Source organism: Lithobates pipiens, unplaced genomic scaffold (genome assembly GCF_037356315.1).
Source record: "Lithobates pipiens isolate NorthernLeopardFrog02 unplaced genomic scaffold, aLitPip1_a1.2 Scaffold_28, whole genome shotgun sequence".
NCBI lineage: Eukaryota > Metazoa > Chordata > Amphibia > Anura > Ranidae > Lithobates > Lithobates pipiens.
Window position 1 is genome coordinate 147,325,911 of NW_027507789.1, and position 18,592 is coordinate 147,344,502.

Below are 18,592 nucleotides of genomic sequence, written 5' to 3' on the forward strand. Positions count from 1 at the left end.
AATGGGATTTTCTATACAGTTAGACTTTTAAAATTAAAGGGATCCTAACAAGCTAAAAGCAGCCACATTGATGTGCCTAATAGTATAGAAAGGACCTGTGTAGTGGTATGTGACGTTACAATAGAGGGGTAAATAGCCCCCATGAAGATTCTTTATTAGGCGATATTGTAGGAAACACATTTCATTGGGTTACTGCAGATATGACAATCAGAGATACCCGCAGACTGGTTCCTCTGATCTCGGTTTACTCCCATCAAACATATACGGTATCATTTAATAAAATCATGTCAAAAGTCCTTTCAAGTGCAATCAAACCCCAAATATATTATATTGCAGGTTACCAATCATTAGATGTGGTGGCTGTATTACTTTTCTTTTATTTCACCTGTCGATCCATCCAGTAACACACCTCCCGTCTTGGGGTGTCTGCATTCTGGATGAAGTAGTAAAGCAGACAAATAGATGGAATTCAGCTTCGAACACTTTATATGCAGTTACAACAAACATTTCTTTTTCCTTTTGGAATAAAGCTTTTACTCAACCCTCTGGACACATTTACTGGGCACCTTAGTCTGTTTAAGGCTGGGTTCACAATGGAGAACACAGTGGCTCATAGCAGGTGTTCAGTGCGTCTCCATTTACCGTTTCAGGTCCAATTTTAGCCCAAATTCTTGGCTGAATTCAGAGTTGAAACTGACCAAAAAACGCACAGGACCCCTGTGCAATTCGCACTGGAGCTGCTGTGGAGATGTCTGAACCAGCTCCATAGAGAGCCAGTCACAATCTCCTGACATGTGAATTGGATGCAGGTGCAATAGTGTGAACCCAGCCTAAAGGTAGTCAACAAATAGCAGACTTACTGGCCAGATCAGGTAACTCCCACTATGCCAAGAAGGATACATTTAAAAGATAATGCCGATACAAATAAAAATTGCTTTATTAAAGTAAAAAGGCATATTCACTACAGGTTACAAGACACCGCAACCGGCAGATGGCTTGGTGACATAGAAGGTCGGTGTTCCTTGGAATTTCTCCTGAGAAAAGAAACACAAGACAGTGATCTCATATACACATTTTACAAAGGCGTTGTATGCCAAGCTGCCTCATACTAACCAAATACAATTTCCTGCCTTGTGGCCAACAAGGCGGCGCAGCATGCAACTTCAACAAATACCATACCTGTATGTACACTACGATGACCCCTTCACAAGGAATTGCATGAAGAGTTGTAAGCTGCCTAAATCCAAGTTAATAGGATCCTTTCACAAACTTCAAAATGTAGGTAAAAGCACTGAAAATTACATATTTTAACCACCTCCCGCTGACGGTATGCATCTATGCGACCTCTCAGTGAGTGGACCTTAATGCAGAGAGGCCGCATAGATGTGGCTATTTGTAAGCACGTTTCTGTGCTGAGAGTGCGTGCCCTGCGTGCTTCCAGCACAGGTACCAAGTGGGGACCAGAAAGCTTCCTATGTATACTTGCATTTGGGAGCTTTCCGATCATGTGGCTGCCAATCAGTCACATGACCCGAATCTTTGCCTCTGCCTCTCAGTATTTAGAAACCCCTTAAGGGCTTGTAGGATGCTTACATGCAATATCTATCCTTGACTACTCCCACCATGTTATAACTCTCTTCTTTTCAATTACTGTCTGTGCTGGCCCAGCACTTCCATCTCTAACCTCACCTACATAACATTTTCTGTAGGTGCTGGGGGAGGAGCTAAGGAGATTATAGAGTGTTATTTGACTGCTGCTGGGACTGCTACTGTCACATTTATGATGATGGTATTTGCCGCCCCTCTAAAAAGAGATCTGCGGTGGATCAGCTGACATGTCTGTGGTGAAGAGGCTATATCACAGCTTCTTTTGACCCTGAAAATGTGCAATTGTAGCATGGCCCAATTTATTTGAATGGGGTGTGTTTGGTGGTGGTACTGCCTGTCAAATGCAACATGCTGTTTGATTTTTGCTGGGGCCATGACATGCATACAGTCCTCAGGAGCTGCCTCTACTTGTTCAGGTGGGTGGTTGTGAGTGGTAAAACTGCTTTTAACCCCACCCAAACAAACGCTAAGGGAGGCATCAGCAACAGGTAAGAAAAGCACTGCCTAGTTGGCTTAGTTTTAGATGAGGGTCGAGTAGGACCTTTGGTGTGGAGCCTATGGTCTGTTAGGGTGATGATTGTTCCTTGCTTTGATGAATCCCCATTGGCTACTAATTCTGGGACTGTGATGTCCAAACAAGGAAGAGGAAGACAAAGACAGCAATAAAAACCATTGTCAAAAAGTTCTAACCCTTCCCCCACATTATTAAATGTGTTTTTATTTTTTTGGCCGATTCCCCATTGGAGATGGCCTGACAGGAAGTGAGGAGGAATCTCCCTAACCGGGAGACCTAGGTGGCAAAATCCTGCCAACGTCTTCTTTCTCATTAGAAGAAAATGGTATGTTTTGGCCAGGGCTGGGATTGAACTATGATGGCGCACCATATGTCCTACTCTCCCATTAACTAGAACTAAGTCAATAGCTTTACAATGAAGTCCTTTAAACATGTTACTGAAATAGACAAGCATTTCTCCGTTCATAGGAATTTCATTATAAGGAGATTTCTATCCCTCTGAATGAATGGAAGCAGCATCTGGGAGATGGCAATATAGAATGTATAATAAAGACAGCTGTCTGAACAGCAACACGTTCTGCTTTGTTTTGTACTGTTATCTTCAAAACTGGTTTAACTTTTGTGATAATAAAGTAATTTTTTCATAAAACACTTCAGTTTGCAGAATTTTGTTCATTTTTGTTCTGTTGGTCGAAGAAAACTGCCATTAACCCCAACCCTCCCTCCACTTTTATAGTCTTCTGGGGTGTTTTTTTTTTCTTCTTACATTTTTCAGGGATATAGTTCTTTTTAGTTGTAATTTCACACAGCTGAAAAATCTTATGGTTGCTATAGGTGGAAGAAGGGATCCCCAGGGTGCACCACATTACTTCCTATTGACTGCACAATTAATCGTTAAAAAATCATGATCTCGATTCAACCCCCATGACATCTCTATTTCTTTCATAAAACAAGTGGAGAGACTTATCTGCCTACTCAGCTGTCAAAAGAAAACATCGGGCAGTTTGCCAAGTTTTTAAAATGAAACACTGTAACTAGCTCTTCCTTCTTAGAATAAAGGGAAACTTCTGTGTGTAAAGAAAAAATCCAGGCAGTCTGCCAAGTTTTTAAACAACAGGTAAATGCAGAAAGTTTAAAGCGGAAGTAAACCAATCCATATAACAGTTTCATTTCCGGGGCATGCCCGAAATGTAACACTCCCATTGGTTGTGCTCTCAATCAAACTGTTAAACCATCCAATGGCTGGTGTCATGACTGATCACATGTGCAGCATCATGGTAGTTTTATATTAAACAGAGGCAAAGATGGCAGCTTCCTTGGCTGAAAACGATAAGGGGGTTTACTTACACTTTAACCACTTAAAGTCGAAATCTTTTTCTGACACTTCTTTCTTAAGTTAAAATCAATATTTGTTGCTAGAACATTACTTGGAACCCCCAAAACTTTATATATATTTTAGCAGAGACCCTAGGGAATAAAATGTCAATTGCTGTAATATTTTATGTCACACTGTATTTGCACAGTGGTCTTTCAAATGGAATTTTTTGGGAAAAAATTCACTTCAATGAATAAAAAAAAAAAAAAAAAAGAAACAGTAAAGTTAGCCCAATTTTTTTTTGGTTTTGTTTTAATGTGAAAGATGATGTTACGCCACGAGAATCATGATCTAGCTTCCAAGCAAAATAATTGTGATTCTCATTTTAGACAGAATCGTGCAGCTCTAGATGACAGTGGAGAAAATAACCTCCTCTCGCCATTGTGACCCTCATGGCTACAATATCAATGTACTGAAAGTATGTAAGCACTGTGACATCATTCCAATTAGCAGTATATTTTTACATTTTTTTAAATTAATTTATTTTTTATTAGGGATGCACCAATGCCATTTCTTTTTATTGGCGAGAACAAGTACTGATACTTCTGATCCTGGTAATGGTAATTTAGTATTTAGTAGTAGTATGGTTTTGTAGTTGCCACCAGTATAGAGATCCCCACTGGACGATTCCTACTGCCCCCCCCCTCCCCCCCCTCCCAGTGACAACTGTAACACTTTGGATTTACCATCACTTTTCAGTGCTGGTGAGCTAAAGAAATAGAGGGGATGAATTTCCTGCTGTAATCTTTCCTTGATTGATCACAAACTAAAAATCGTATTTGGACGTGCTCTAATTACATGCAGTATTAGTAACACTTGTAATTATTACTCAGCATCACATCCTAATTTAACTGTAGGATGCAACACGGAGTAGTTAAAGTGGCAGTATAGTCAATTTTTGAACTTTTACCAACAGGTAAGCCTAAAATAAGGCTTACCTGTAGGTAAAAATATAATCTCCTAAAAAATATAATCTCTCGTAAACCGTATATTCCGCTCGCAATGAGACGCTGACTTCAGTGGCGCATGCGCTCCGGGGATTCTCGGCTGAAAGCCCAGCAGACGCTGGACCTTGCCGGAAAGAAGTCTCCTACGCACATGGGCAGGAATGACGACATTGCGGCTCCAGCCACTCACAGCGCCGCTTTAATTACAGCCTTACTTCAACACTGAAATTAGTGCAAAAGGCTGAGAAGAATAAGAGCAGAGATCTTGGCCTTCTCACATCACTGATAAGGATGGATTCTGTATGATGTGTACACAGGTGACTGCAGCATGCAGGATGGTAACCCTGTATACGAAGATAACAAAAATGATCATGATCTTGGAGTGATCTTTCACCTGAATTCTCTGCTTGGCTTGCTCGGAAGCTGAAGTCTCTAACAAGGTCACTGTGCATCCTCCAAATCCACCTCCTGTCATCCTACTGCCATACACGCCGGGAACCTCCAGAGCAATTGTAACCAGTTCATCCAATTCTGGACAGCTAACTTCATAGTCATCCCTAGGAAGAAAGTGATGAAGACAGAACGAGTCATCAGAGGAAGAACCCCAAAATCTATCCTTTCATTCCCAGTGCAGGATTCACCCCCCTTCCAGCAAGCAGCTGAATCCACCATTGAAATAAATCTATGGTTACTGTTTACATTCAGACAATGGTAGATCTGTACAGCTAGTGTTGTGATTTATCACATATTGTCCATACTGCAGAGTCAGACAGGTGACACACATTCTGGTTCTATAGATCACCTGGTTCAGGTTGTAGCTTCCCTTGTCGCCTCTCCACCTCCAGCCTTATTTATTTTTATCAAGTAGATTTTTATTAAATTTTTAGGTCTCATTCACGCAGCAAATATGTGCCAGCTGCGGCAAAGATCCGGTGTATTTTTGTTGCTGGATTCACAGGTGGATGCGGGAAATTGGGTCTGTTCAGCTTATACAAAGCAATGACCGGCTGAGAGAAACCACAGCTGTCCACTGGTAATTGGATGGAATCACACATTGCGATTATCTGCAATTAGGACATTCAGAGCTAATGTAGGCCATACACGGTCGAATGTCGAACTCATTTTCTTTTCAAAATCAGACAATTTGTTTTGTTTTTTGTGATCCGATGATGCCACCATTGATTTTCGAAATTCGGCCGAGCAAGCCTTCAATTTCACCTCATGTTGCTACAGAAAATAATTTTCTTGGCCGGGAATCATCTTTTCTCTCTGTAAATTTTCTTTTCTTTACAATTACATTTCTCGCACGATTCTCCCATCATTGATTAGAAAATCATTTGTTTTTAAAAAAAATTTCCAACATGTCCGATTCCTCAAATTTCATTTCGGCACGAAAATCGGCTGTTGCTGCAGCCCACTAATGGTGCGAAATTCATACGAAAATTCTTAGATACTAAACTAATAGTTTTACATAACGTGACAAAATCCAAAAATCCACACATGTAGGGCACCCAAAGAGGCGATTGGTTCTTACAAAGGAAATACACCTTTGCACACTGGTACTGACTAGTATTCCAATGTTTCTCTTCCCTCACTCAGCAAATATAACTTCAATGATGGAGAGGGGCAGGGGAGGAGCAAACAAGGATGCTATGCTGGCACCTGACATCCTCCTTATTAATTGATTACATCATTGGTTGCTAGTACACCGGCGGCTGGTAGGTTGTAATGGTGCACAATGAAAGACCATGGCTTTGTGTATACAATTTTGGAGCAAATTTTTTAAATTTTACTAAGGAACCCCTGAAGGTGCCCGGGCACCCTGGTTGAAAAAGGATGATTTACATCCACCTGTGAATCCAGACTCAGGAATATGCTTGGCTTCTTGCTGCAGCTGGCACATATTTGTCTTGTGAGTGTGCGGTTATACAAAGCCAATTTGCCCTCCACCCAACAACCACCCTCATCATTGGACAATAAGAGGGAGATCTTTCAGCGTGGAAAAGCTGTGGCTTCAGTGCCACTTTTATCATCTCCCCTTTATAATATGCATTTTTTATTTTATTTTGTGTTTGTTATCCCTATACTTCATATTTCTGATATGTGCCTGCTGTTCCATGTACTCGTATGAGAAAGCATCTGGTTCTCTTTGTATTTCTTCCTTTGTGTGAAATCCCTGGTGTTCCTGCCAGTCCCTCTGCTTTCATATTAAAAACTGACCATGCTAAGCAGCAGAACACATTGTGGCAAGTTCTGTAGCTGTGCTGGGAACTCAGCCTGCTCTCCTCCAATGATCAGACTTGTCCTGACACGCCCCCCACACCATAGCCATTCACTGGCAAGCTCAGTGTGCTGCTGCTTCTCCTCCCCCAGATGAGAACAGAGGGAATGTGATAATTTATAGAAAAGGGGAAAATAAATTAGAGTTACGCTTACCGGTAACGTCTTTTCCAGTAGTCTTTCAGGACAGCCACTATGAGAGATAGACTCCTCCTCTTCCTCTGGAAACACTGCGCCAGCCCATAAATTCTTACTTCCCCTGCCGGACCTCAGTTTATATCGAGAATACCTCCGGCCAGCTGGGGAGACACAAGAACACATTAATAACATATTTATCAAATACCATTATCTTGCTGCGCTCTGGTCTTTTGTAAGACTCCCCCCAATTTTCGGGTGGGAACTAGGGCTGTCCTGAAAGACTACTGGAAAAGACGTTACCGGTAAGCGTAACTCTAATTTTCCCTAATCGTCTTTCAGGACAGCCACTATGAGAGGATAAGCAAGCACTTACCAGTTAGGGTGGGACTACAGCTTGCAAAACCTTTCGCCCAAAGGTCTGCTCACCTGCCAACACCAGATCCACTCTGTAGTGTTTTACAAAAGTGGAATAGCTGGACCATGTTGCTGCTCTGCAAATCTGCTCTGGCGTTGCTCCCGCTCTTTCTGCCTGGGAGGCTGCCATAGCTCTAGTGGAGTGTGCTTTAATACCCACTGGGATTTCTTTCCCTGCAACTAAATAAGCCTGCTCGATGGCTACTCTGAGCCACCTAGCAATAGTGTGCCGGGACGCCTTACAACCTTTCCTGGCCCCGGAAAACAAAACAAATAAGGAATCTGACCTTCTAAATGACTTGGTCAGTTCCAGATAGTGTAGGATACATCTCCTAACATCCAAATAATGGAATTTTAGTTCCTTCTCACCGGAGGGATTGGGACAAAAAGAGGGCAAAACAATTTCCTGGCTTCTATGAAAGCTGGATGCCACTTTCGGCAAAAAGGCTGGATCGGTCTTTAAAACTATCCGATCCGGAAAAATAACGCAAAAGGGAGCCCTGACTGATAAGGCCTCCATCTCACTGACCCTCCTGGCAGTTGTTACTGCTACCAGAAACACTGTCTTCAGAGTAAGCTCTCTCAGAAAACACTCCTTTAAAGGCTCAAAGGGGGGTCCAGTTAAGCTCTGCAAAACTAAAGATAAATCCCATCTGGGAAAGGACAGACCCTGGACCGGTCTCTGTCTGGACAGGGCCCTAAAGAACCTGACTACCCATGGGTTGGCAGCCAAATGATCTTCTAAATAAACACTGAGGGCTGATACTTGACCCCTAAGGGTACTAATGGATAAGCCCTTATCTGCCCCACATTGTAAAAATTCCAACACTGCGGAGGAGCTCCGTACTGGGAAAGAGCTCTCTGCGCACCACTTGTTGAAACGCAACCAGACCTTTTCATAGATCTGGCGAGTTTCCTTTTTCCTACTGTCCAGGAGGGTAGAAACTAGTCTCTGTGAAAATCCCTTAGATTTTAATAAACCCTCCTCAGTAGCCAGGCCGCTAACTTCCACTGGCGTACCTGTGGGCAGAGGACTGGCCCCTGAGAGAGATCGTCCCGAGGGGGCAAGAGTAAGGGAGGTTCTACCGCCAACTGCTTTAGCATTGAGAACCATGCTCTCTTGGGCCAATGTGCTTTCCATCTGAAACTTTCTCAGAACTGCTGGCAACAACGCTGGAGGTGGGAAGGCATAGCAAGTTCTGAAGTGCCAATTCTGGCTCAAAGCGTCCACCCCTAAGGCTCCTTCTCCCCTTTTTAGGGAGAAAAAACAGGGGGTTTTTGCATTGTTTCTGGACGCGAACAGGTCCACCTCCGGAGACCCCCATCTCTTTATTATGAGATTGAAGACCTCCTGGTTGAGAACCCAATCGCCCTCCCTCAGCCTCTTTCGGCTGAGAAAGTCTGCTACCACGTTTTTCTCTCCCCTCAGAAAAACTGCTGAGAGCGAAAGGGTGTAGGTTTCGGCCCAGGACAGGATCTCTGTCGCTAAAGACAACAGGGCTCCGCTTCTCGTGCCACCCTGTTTGTTCAAATAGGCCACTACGGAAGAGTTGTCCGACCGCACCTGAATGTGGTGACCCCGGAGCTCTTTTTTGAAGAATTTGAGGGCTAGTCCCACTGCCCTTAATTCTTTCCAGTTGGACGATCGAGTCAACTCTCCGTCCTCCCAAGTGCCCTGGGCTAGAAGGGAACCCAAATGTGCCCCCCAACCTTTTCCACTTGCGTCTGTGGTTACTACCCGAGAAATCGGGATGAGCCACAGATGACCTTGCGACAGATTTGTCACTTTCCTCCACCACCAGAGGGATCTCTTTACCTGGTGTGGAATATGTACTAGGGTGTCTAGGGCCTCCTGACTGTGGTCCCACACCCCTAGGATGAAGGTCTGTAGGGGACGAAAGTGTAGCCCTGCCCACTGCACTGCTGGAAGGGTGGATGTAAGGAGACCCAGTACTGACATCAGAACCCTTATGGAAACCAGCTGGTTGCTCTGAAGAGAGGCCACCGCACTGTCCAGTTTTTGTACCTTTTCTCTTGGTAGAAAAACTCTCAACAGTGTTGAGTCCAACAGGAAACCTAGATAGGAGATCTGTTGTGAGGGGATCAGGCTGGACTTTTCCAAGTTCAGAAGCCACCCCAGGTCTGTAAGGACCCCCTTGGTTAGATCGAGATCCTTGACCAACTGTGTTGGGGATGCTGCAAATAAAAGCAGGTCGTCCAGGTAGGCAATTATACATATCCCCTGGAGCCCAAGAAAGGCCATGGCTTCTGCCAGGACTTTGGTAAAAATGCGGGGTGCAGAGGATAGCCCGAATGGCAGGGCCTGAAACTGAAAGTGTACTGTTTCTCCGCCCAGATCTATGGCAAGGCGTAGAAACCTCTGCGAGGCTTCCGCTATAGGGATGTGTAAATACGCGTCCCTTAGGTCCAGAGATACCATGAAACAGTTGTGGGGCAGAAGCGCCTTTACTGAAAAGATCGATTCCATGCGGAATCTTTTGTATGTCACTGAAGCGTTCAGGGGCTTTAAGTTCAGAATCAACCTGAACTTCCCTGAGGGTTTTTTCACTATGAAGATGTGAGAATAAAAACCCCTTCCCTCTTCTGCTTTTGGGACCCTGAGAATAACATCCTGATTCTCCAATTCCCTCAGAGATTCTAGCAAGGCCTCGGCCTTTACCATGCACCTGGGTAGATGCCTGACAAGGAGCCTTTGAGGGGGTGGTCTTAGGAATTCCAAGAGGTACCCCCTTCTTATTACCCCTAAAATAAATTGATTGGGGGATATTGTCTCCCACTGTGGAAGAAAGGCCCCCAGTCTTCCTCCCACTGTAGCTGGAATGTCACTGGGTTTTACGGGGCTGGATAGGAGGGCGAAAAATCGCCCCTCCTCTGCCCCTGCCTTTTTGGGGCCAGGTTTTCTTTTTCCCCTCTGGTTTAGAGGTTTCCCTACGCCCCTGCGGACGAAACCCCTTTTTTGTTGGTACGGGGGTTTTCCGTTTGAGAGGAAAGGACTTTTTCCTGTCCGCTGTCCGGTCTAGAACCGTCTCTAGCCCTGGGCCAAAAAGGAGGTCCCCGTGAGGGGTATCCCACATAGCTTTATCTTGGAAGCATTATCCCCTGGCCATGTTTTTAACCAGAGGGCCCTTCTGGCCGAATTGGCTAGAGCCGCCGTTCTGCCCGACATGTGGACGGACTCAGCAGAGGCATCTGCTATGCAAGTGATCCCTCGCAGCATAGTAGGGAAGGGTGACAGAATGGTTACCTTATCTGTGCCTGCCTCAATATGTTGTTGGATCTGTGAGAGCCAGTGCTCTAAATTGCGAGCCACAACTGTAACTGCCATTTCAGGCTTAAGATTGCCGATAGCCGAGTCCCACGTTTTTTTTAAGCAGAGAGTCAATCCTTTTGTCCATGACATCTGCCAAGGCCCCCATGTCTTCAAACGCCAAATCTGTGTGTCTGGAGACCTGGGAGAAAGCGGCATCCAATTTGGGACTTTTATTCCAAAGGCACGCCGGGTCCTCTGAAAATGGGAACCTTCTTTTGAGGGATCTAGATAAAAAGGGTTTTCTCTCCGGATCCTGCCACTCCTTTTTAACTGTTTCCATTAAAACTTTGTGCACTGGAAACACCCTTCTTTTTGGCTCCCCCAAACCTGAATACATTTGGTCATGCAGGGTTAGGGGCTTTTTTATCCGTCTGGATACCGAGGGTTGCATAAATTGCCTTTAAGAGGTCCTCTACCTCATCAAGGGATAATTTATATCTGGAGGCTTTCCTGGACCCGTCCTGGTCCTCCCCCTCGGAACCCTCCTGGGAATCGGAAGAGGAACTGTCTGGAAGTTCCCTACCTGTCCCTGAAGGGCCTGCAACCTCTGTCCCCCCTGTACTAGCAGGTTGGACTGGAGCAGAGCTCTGTGCTAGAGGTGGGGTTGTATCCTGGGGAGATGGACCCATGGGAAGCTGAAATTTTTCAAAAAGGGACCTAAAAGAAGAGAAGGTGGATGAGAGCTCTTTAACTGAAGCTGCTAGTCCTGACTCCTGCTCAGATTCCCTTTCCCTAACGAGGGAGTCAATACACCCCTTGCACAACACTTTGGTCCAAGATTCCCCTAAAATGTCCCTACAGGAGGCACACTTCTTTTTAGAGCTATGCGTAGACCTATTTTTTTCCGTAGCTTTCTAAAAAAAAAGGAAAAAAGAAAAAACAGAAAAAGACAAAGTCAATCAAAGCTCGGGATACAACCCTGGGAGTGCACTAGACCCTTTTTTAAAACGAAGGGATCTGAGCCTCCCCTCCCCCCTGGCCACCCAGGGGGTCTGTCCCCCCCCCATGATAGAACCATACATTGGGGTGGGGGGAACCTAGATAGAGAGTACCCCTCCCCAGGGTGCTCTTACCTTAGGAATGCTGGAGATAGAGTCTGTCGTTTGAGCCTCAGCTTCCGACATGACTGCAGGTGGCTGCTTACTACAGAGTTCCACGCTGCCTGTGCGCGTTCTGAACTCATCTCCAGCTTGTGCCCGGCCCTCCTATCAGCTCCACGACCCGGAAACGGAAGTCGATCTTATTCGAGGTCAAGCCTTCGTTTCCGCCGGATACGACGTCGCCCGTCGTTCGGCCCGCTCGGTTCAAAGAAAAAAAGGGGCGGACTGTACCCATGTACAGGGAAATCTTCCGAACGGCTTGCCAGCTGCGTCCCTGTAGACGCGATAGGAGTCCCCCACGACCTGAAGCCGCGCTCGACTCGGAAGGGGTGGCAGTACCTGGTGAGGTAAGTAAACCGTTCGACCCGTCCGACACGCGGACGTTGGTTTCGAACGGTTTGAACCCAGCTTTCTCCAAACGAAGCCCCTGCTTCTTTCAACTGGGTTCTTTTAACGACAAAACGGCCACAGCCTCCCCGACTGATCGGCCTGGTTCCTTGCACAGTGTCTCCCCGCCGGAGGAAACCCTAATAACGAGGTCCGGCAGGGGAAGTAAGAATTTATGGGCTGGCGCAGTGTTTCCAGAGGAAGAGGAGGAGTCTATCTCTCATAGTGGCTGTCCTGAAAGACGATTAGGGAAACAAATGATTATATATAATTTTTTTTTTTATATCTGTACACAAATGTTTTGCCTTTCATTTCTATTTTAAATGGATTTTTTTTACAAGGTGATCGTTTACGATCACTTTAAGGTTTACCAGTATGATGCTGCATGCTGAGGATACATTGATGTCCTATAGGAGAACTAGCAGAGAGTTCACAGTTGTCGGTGTCTCTGCTCTACTGCACAGCCAGGGGCAACCATAGTGGAACTACTCTCCTCAGCATGCGGACACTCAAGGTTTTTGTGTTGCACATCCCCGGTCTTGTTGCAGTAAGCCAACCACTTTACCAGAATATTTGCAGATGAGGCAATGTGAGTGCTTTCTCTTTTTTATTCACTTTACCAGAACATCATGGCAGTTAAAAACCCTTGCCCCACATGACGCAGGAATGGAGAATGTTTAGAAAGGCTTGCTTCCTGGTAGGACCTCCAGATCACACATTAACTCCAGTCTCTTGAAAAGGTGCCAATAATTTCTCTTTAACCGACCATAGATGGATCCATCTATGGTCAGGCTGATAGTACCCAAGTCGATCAATCAATCAAGTTAGGTGCAACCAGCATGTTGGATTTCTAGCATGCGATTATTGCCAGCAGCTATAGCTGCTAGCAATAATCATTGTGTTCTCCTGGCAGGGAAGGCTGCCTGACCCATCCCCTTGCTGGGAGAACACAATACCTCTGTGGGAGGGATTCTCCATCAACACTCTCTATGGCCTGCCTTACTCCATAATGTGATTTTCAGCACCACCCCCATTTCTGTTGTTCTGCAATTGCCTCTGTTAATTGGCCAACCACAGTCATAGAAACGTACTCAGTCCATACTACCTCACCTCAGAGAGTTGTGGCTCTCCACCATTAATTTGCCAAACAGTTTGTAATCCCCTTTCTTCAAAGCGTGTGCCGCTTTAGCAGTGCGCTCAATCTCTGTGATGACATGACGTGCCCGCTTATAGCAGACCTCACTCAGGTTCTCTTTCTTGGCTGTCAAGGAGAAAAAAAAAACACGTTTCAAGAGAAGGCCATCTTTATGGCCATGATTTGCCTATATTTAGGGTGTGACATTAAACATGGGTATAGCCAGCAGGCTGCAGCCCCCACCCCCTTACAGAATTCGGGGTTCTTCTCCACACTGACACCTGTCTTGTTTTTAATTTGGCACGGCTCTGCCTATACTGTTGCATCATTCATTCACAGGAATCTGTGAATGGAAAACTACAAGTCCGTCTACCCCTGCAGCAGAGGGACCTACAGTTCTCAATGAAGGCTTCAAAACAGACATCACCACACTTGTAGACCATTGATACTTCCTCCAATTCCATAAACAACTTACACACCTGGGGCTGGAGGAATGGTCTGCGGAAGTCAAAGCATTGTAACCATTGTCAGTTGAGGGTGCAATGCTTTGACTTCCGTAGGCTCAAAATAAAAAAATAATTATATATATATGCGTGCATTTTTAATACTCAATATAGGTGATTTTATTTTCCTTCAAAAAGGTGAAGGTAGCCTTGGGCTTCATGTACATTACAGCTCCTGAATTTGAGTTTAGGAGCTTTTGGTGTTTCTTTTGCCAAAGCTCCTAAACTCAACTCCATAAAAGCTCATGTGTCAATGTATGCATCGGCTTTTAGCAGAGTTTAGGAGCTGCTGAGTTTAGGTGAGCTTCAACCTTCCTCTCCTGAACACGGAAGAATCGTGTTCAGGATAGGAAAGTTTTGACCGCTAGGCGTGGAAAAAAAAACTGAAAAACGCAGCAAAGCCATTTTGCGTTTTCCCGCAGCCATGGTAAATGTAAGCAGGGTGTACAGGAATGTATAACGTGTACCTAGCAATGTCTTCCCATCAACACTATTTCCAAAAATCATATATAAAATACAAATAAACCTTAAAGTCGTTGTATACGCCCGATTGTGAGTTTTACCTATAGGTAAGCTTAGAATAAGGCTTACCTATAGGTAGTGGAAATATCTCCTAAACATGCACCGTTTAGGAGATATTTACCTTGTAGTGCGCTGATGATGTCATTGGCACATGCGCTGTGAAGAAACAGCCCTCCATGCCAGTTATTCTCGAGTGCCGTGACTGTAGGCTCCCGTGTGAGTGACGTCACGTGGCTCCGGCCAGTCACACAGCCGGAGTCCGTGGCCCCGGAAGGAAGAGGGGCGAAGATGTACCCTTCCTGCAGCGGGAACAGCACGGGCTTAGTTTGCAGGCAAGTGCCACATAATGGGCTAGTATGGGATGCATACTAGCCCATTATGCTTTTACTTTGCTGGAAACAAAAGAGGAAGTAAAACCCATCAGGGTTTACTTCCTCTTTAAGTGCCAAAAAACCTAAGATGCATAAAAAGGCTAAAAATCTAAAAAAGTGTGTTCTTTTCCTATATTTTTTTTTGTGCTGAGCTGTGCCGTGCCATGTTAGCATATGCTCAGATACAAGAGGAGAATGTTGTACATTTTTAATTGCCTGTGAAAGCGAGTTTTTAATTGAATAAACAGTATTACAGTATTGTTATATCTTCTGGTTATATTCCCTATGATATGGGGGCGTGGCCTGGTGATGTGCTAGAGCAGACGTGTGCTCTGTGAGCTCCGAGGCCGACACCGAGAAATATACATAAAATCATCCAAAAACTCATATTTTTCCTACCTGAGTGATGGGCCGGCGGACGGGCAAGTCTCTGCCCAAGAAAGGAGCCTCGACGGGGTCGATTAAGCGATTCCTTTCCGTGGAACCGGACGAGGTGGAAGAGCAGGACGACCTAGGCCGCAAGCCGCGGAGTAGAGTGGATTCCGCATCCCGCGATGGGCCGGACCGGAGGTCGCGCTCGCCCGAGTCCTCGGCGGGCTCGGGGGCCGAGGGTGAGTCACATCCTTCCGCCGGAGCGGCGCCGAGAGTGAGCGATCTCCCTACCACCTCCGATCTCGCCGCCATGCTTCTGAACCTCGAGCGGGTCATCAGGAAGGAGGTCTCCGCAGTTCGTTCGGATCTCTCGCAAGTATTGGTTCGTGTTGAAGAGTCGGAGCAACGTCTCGATCGCCACGCGAACGCTATTCGATCCCTCCAGGCGACTACACGTCAACTTGCCATTTCGCATCGTACGACCGTTTACAAGATCGAAGATCAAGAGAATCGTAACAGACGTAATAACGTTCAGATTCGGGGACTTCCCGAAGCGACTGGAGACGACGATCTGTTACCATCCGTTCGGGGCATTTTTAATAGCCTTCTGGGACGAGCACCTGACGCCCCTTTGAAGATTGACCGGGTGCACAGGGCACTCCGCCCACGCAATCTTGCTACAGACGTCCCACGGGACATTATTTGCCGGGTCCACCATTATCCTGAAAAGGAACTGATTATGCAGAAAGCTAAGGGAGCTAATCCGTTTGATTTTCATGGGGCGATGCTATCCTTTTTCCCGGATCTCGCTAAAGAAACCTTGGATCGACGCAGGGCCCTAAGGCCCCTCACGGAACTGCTCCGGGCGGCGTCCATTAAATATAGGTGGGGCTTCCCTGCGGCCTTGATCGCATCTAGAGATGGCAAAACCGCAATACTTCGATTTCCGGAGGAGCTGTCCAAATTCTGCACGGATATGTCCATTCCTACCCCAGAACTACATGGATGGCAAGAAGGCATCCCGCCCCTGCCCGCTGGGACCGACCAGGGCTGGCAGAGAGTGAGCCGTGCCCGCCGTACTTCTGCACCTGATTGCCGCCCTTGAAAGGGCATCCTGCCCGCCAACTTGTTCAGCTTGGTTACCTGTTCAGGACGTCTACTTGCATCTGTGGGGCATACCGCCTGAATGTTCCCTTTACTAAGTTTGTGCGAGGAAGCTGACCGCCTCTGGCGACAACGTGTTTTTGCAGGCCAGGGCTGAGCACCCCTAAGGGGCCCTCAGTCTGGATATGAACATCGCTGCTCTTTTGCCCTTTGTCTTTTTATTGGCGTGACATTTCTTCATCTTCCTCGCTGTGCCTTTGGAGCGTATCTGACTCATGGTTCCCCTCTCCCCCCCCCCCCCCATTGGGTACCCTACCGCCTTAGCTTCATACCAATATTGTTCTGTACAGGCGCTTTAGGTTTTGGATGATGTTATTCATAGATTTTTCTGCCTAGGTGTCGGCACCGGACCGCGGGGCGCTGCCTTGGGCCTTTATGGTGTGGTTTGCGCCCGGCTGCCTGCGTCCCGCCTCCCCCTTTTTGAGCGGGGGCTGCCCGGCGCGGGGCCTCGGCGTCCGTTCCCCCGTTGGGGTGGCGGGCGTGGGGGCCCTGTGGCGGTCACGCAGCCCGCTCTTGCACGGCATAGTAATGCGTGCACTAATGGCTGTTTCTCGACAGCACCTTTTTTGGTTCAATTTGTTTTTCCCACTAAGGTGGGGCCTTGTATTTTTTTGTTGCCTTTCTCTCTCCTTTCCTCTTCTTTCACCTTTTCTGTCTACTGCCTCCACCTCCTCTGTTCCCCTCCCCCCTCTCTGGCGGCAGACCGCCTTGGTATTGTATTGATAATGTTGTGGTGATCGCGGTCCCTCCTCCTGAGACCCCATGGCTACTGTGAACATTGTATCTTTTAATGTACGGGGCCTTTACGCCCCAGGGAAGAGACACAATTTATATAGGGAACTGGACCGTTTGCGGGGGGACGTGGTCTTCCTCCAGGAGACCCACCTCACGCAGACGACTCGAGTTAGGTTACACTCACCACAGTACCCTACGTGGTACTACAGCCTCTCGGACATCTCTAAAGCCAAGGGTGTGGCCATCGGGCTTCGTAGGGGAACCGCGTTCACGTTTGAGGAAATGTTGTGTGATCCTGCGGGACGTTTTCTGTTTCTGCGGGGCACCTTGGGCAGCATGCAGTGTACTTTGGCCACCTTATACTCCCCTAACAAAAACCAGGTGCGTTTCTTGGCTTCCACACTTAGCTCCCTGCGGAACTTTGCACGTGGATGCATTCTCCTAGCGGGCGATTTTAATGTTCCCTTGGAACCTACTCTGGACACCTCTAGGGGTGGTTCCTCGCTTTCCGGCAGGGGAATAAGGTATATACGTTCTCGACTCCATGACCTACAATTGATGGATGTCTGGAGAATTGCTCACCCACGGGAAAGGGACTTTACCTACTTTTCCCCGGTGCACCAAACCTACTCTAGAATAGATTTATGCTTCATTGACCACCAACACCTTCCGCTCATAGTGAAGTCAAGCATTGACTCATCCCCCATTTCGGACCATGCTCCGATTTCCTTAACCATTAGCGTGGCGTCCATACCCCTGAAGGCCACTAACTGGAAATTGAACGAGGACCTTATAGCCGAAGAGGCGGATAAAAAGGTGATGGGTGATAGTTTGGAGTTTTATTTTAAGACTAATGTCAGTCCTGAAGTTTCACCGGGAGTGCTTTGGGAGGCCCACAAGGTGTATATTAGGGGAAAGTTCATAGAATTGGGTTCTAGGAAAAAGAGGGAGCGCTTAACTCAACAGGCCAACTTGTTGCGGGACATTACTGACCTAGAACGCCGACATAAGTTGAACCAGACTCCAGCCCTTTTCCACGCCTTAACGGAAAAACGGGAGACCCTGAAGTCTCTCCTTCATTTAGACCACAAACGTCGCGCGCGGTTGGTAGCTCACCGTTTTTATGAGTGGGGCGATAGGCCCAGTAGACTGCTGGCTAATTCGGTGCGACAGCGGAAGAATGCAGCGTTTATTGCCAAAGTTAAGACCCCCTCGGGAGACTTGGTGTTCGAGACACCCCGTATAGCCAAGACATTCCGGGACTTTTACCAGCGCCTGTATCGGGCGCACCAGGGGGACCATGATAGAGAGGCTCGGAGACGCCTTATTGGGGACTATCTGGCCCGCGCCGCTCTCCCGAAACTCTCCGAGGAGGTTTTGGCTTCCTTGGAGGGGGAGTTGACGACTGCGGAGCTTCTGGGCGCCATGAAAGCTATGGCGCGCGGTAAGGCACCGGGTCCAGACGGCCTCACGGTATCGTATTATAGAGCGTACGCTGACATACTGATGCCGTACTTGACCAGATATGCTAACGTGACCTCGGACGGCGGGGACCTTCGCCCGGAGACCACTCATGCACATATCACGGTATTACCCAAGGAGGGCAAGGACCCTAGTGACTGCGCGAGCTACCGCCCTATCTCGCTCTTGAATATAGATGCGAAGATTTATGCTAAAGCTATAGCGAATAGGCTGC

General features: G+C 46.8%; 1 protein-coding gene across 1 annotated transcript in view; it reads right to left on the minus strand.

Moving 5' to 3' along the window:
- Window positions 1-913: 913 nt before the first annotated feature.
- Window positions 914-18,592, minus strand: part of GALK1 (galactokinase 1) — a 51,393-nt gene continuing 33,714 nt past the window's right edge. The window contains exons 6-8 of the mRNA XM_077459680.1: window positions 13,205-13,355; window positions 4,839-5,001; window positions 914-1,034 (exon numbers count right to left, since the gene is read on the minus strand). Of these exons, the coding sequence (XP_077315806.1) occupies window positions 969-1,034; window positions 4,839-5,001; window positions 13,205-13,355 (380 nt within the window). The 3' untranslated portion in view covers window positions 914-968. The remainder of the gene's footprint in view (window positions 1,035-4,838; window positions 5,002-13,204; window positions 13,356-18,592) is intronic.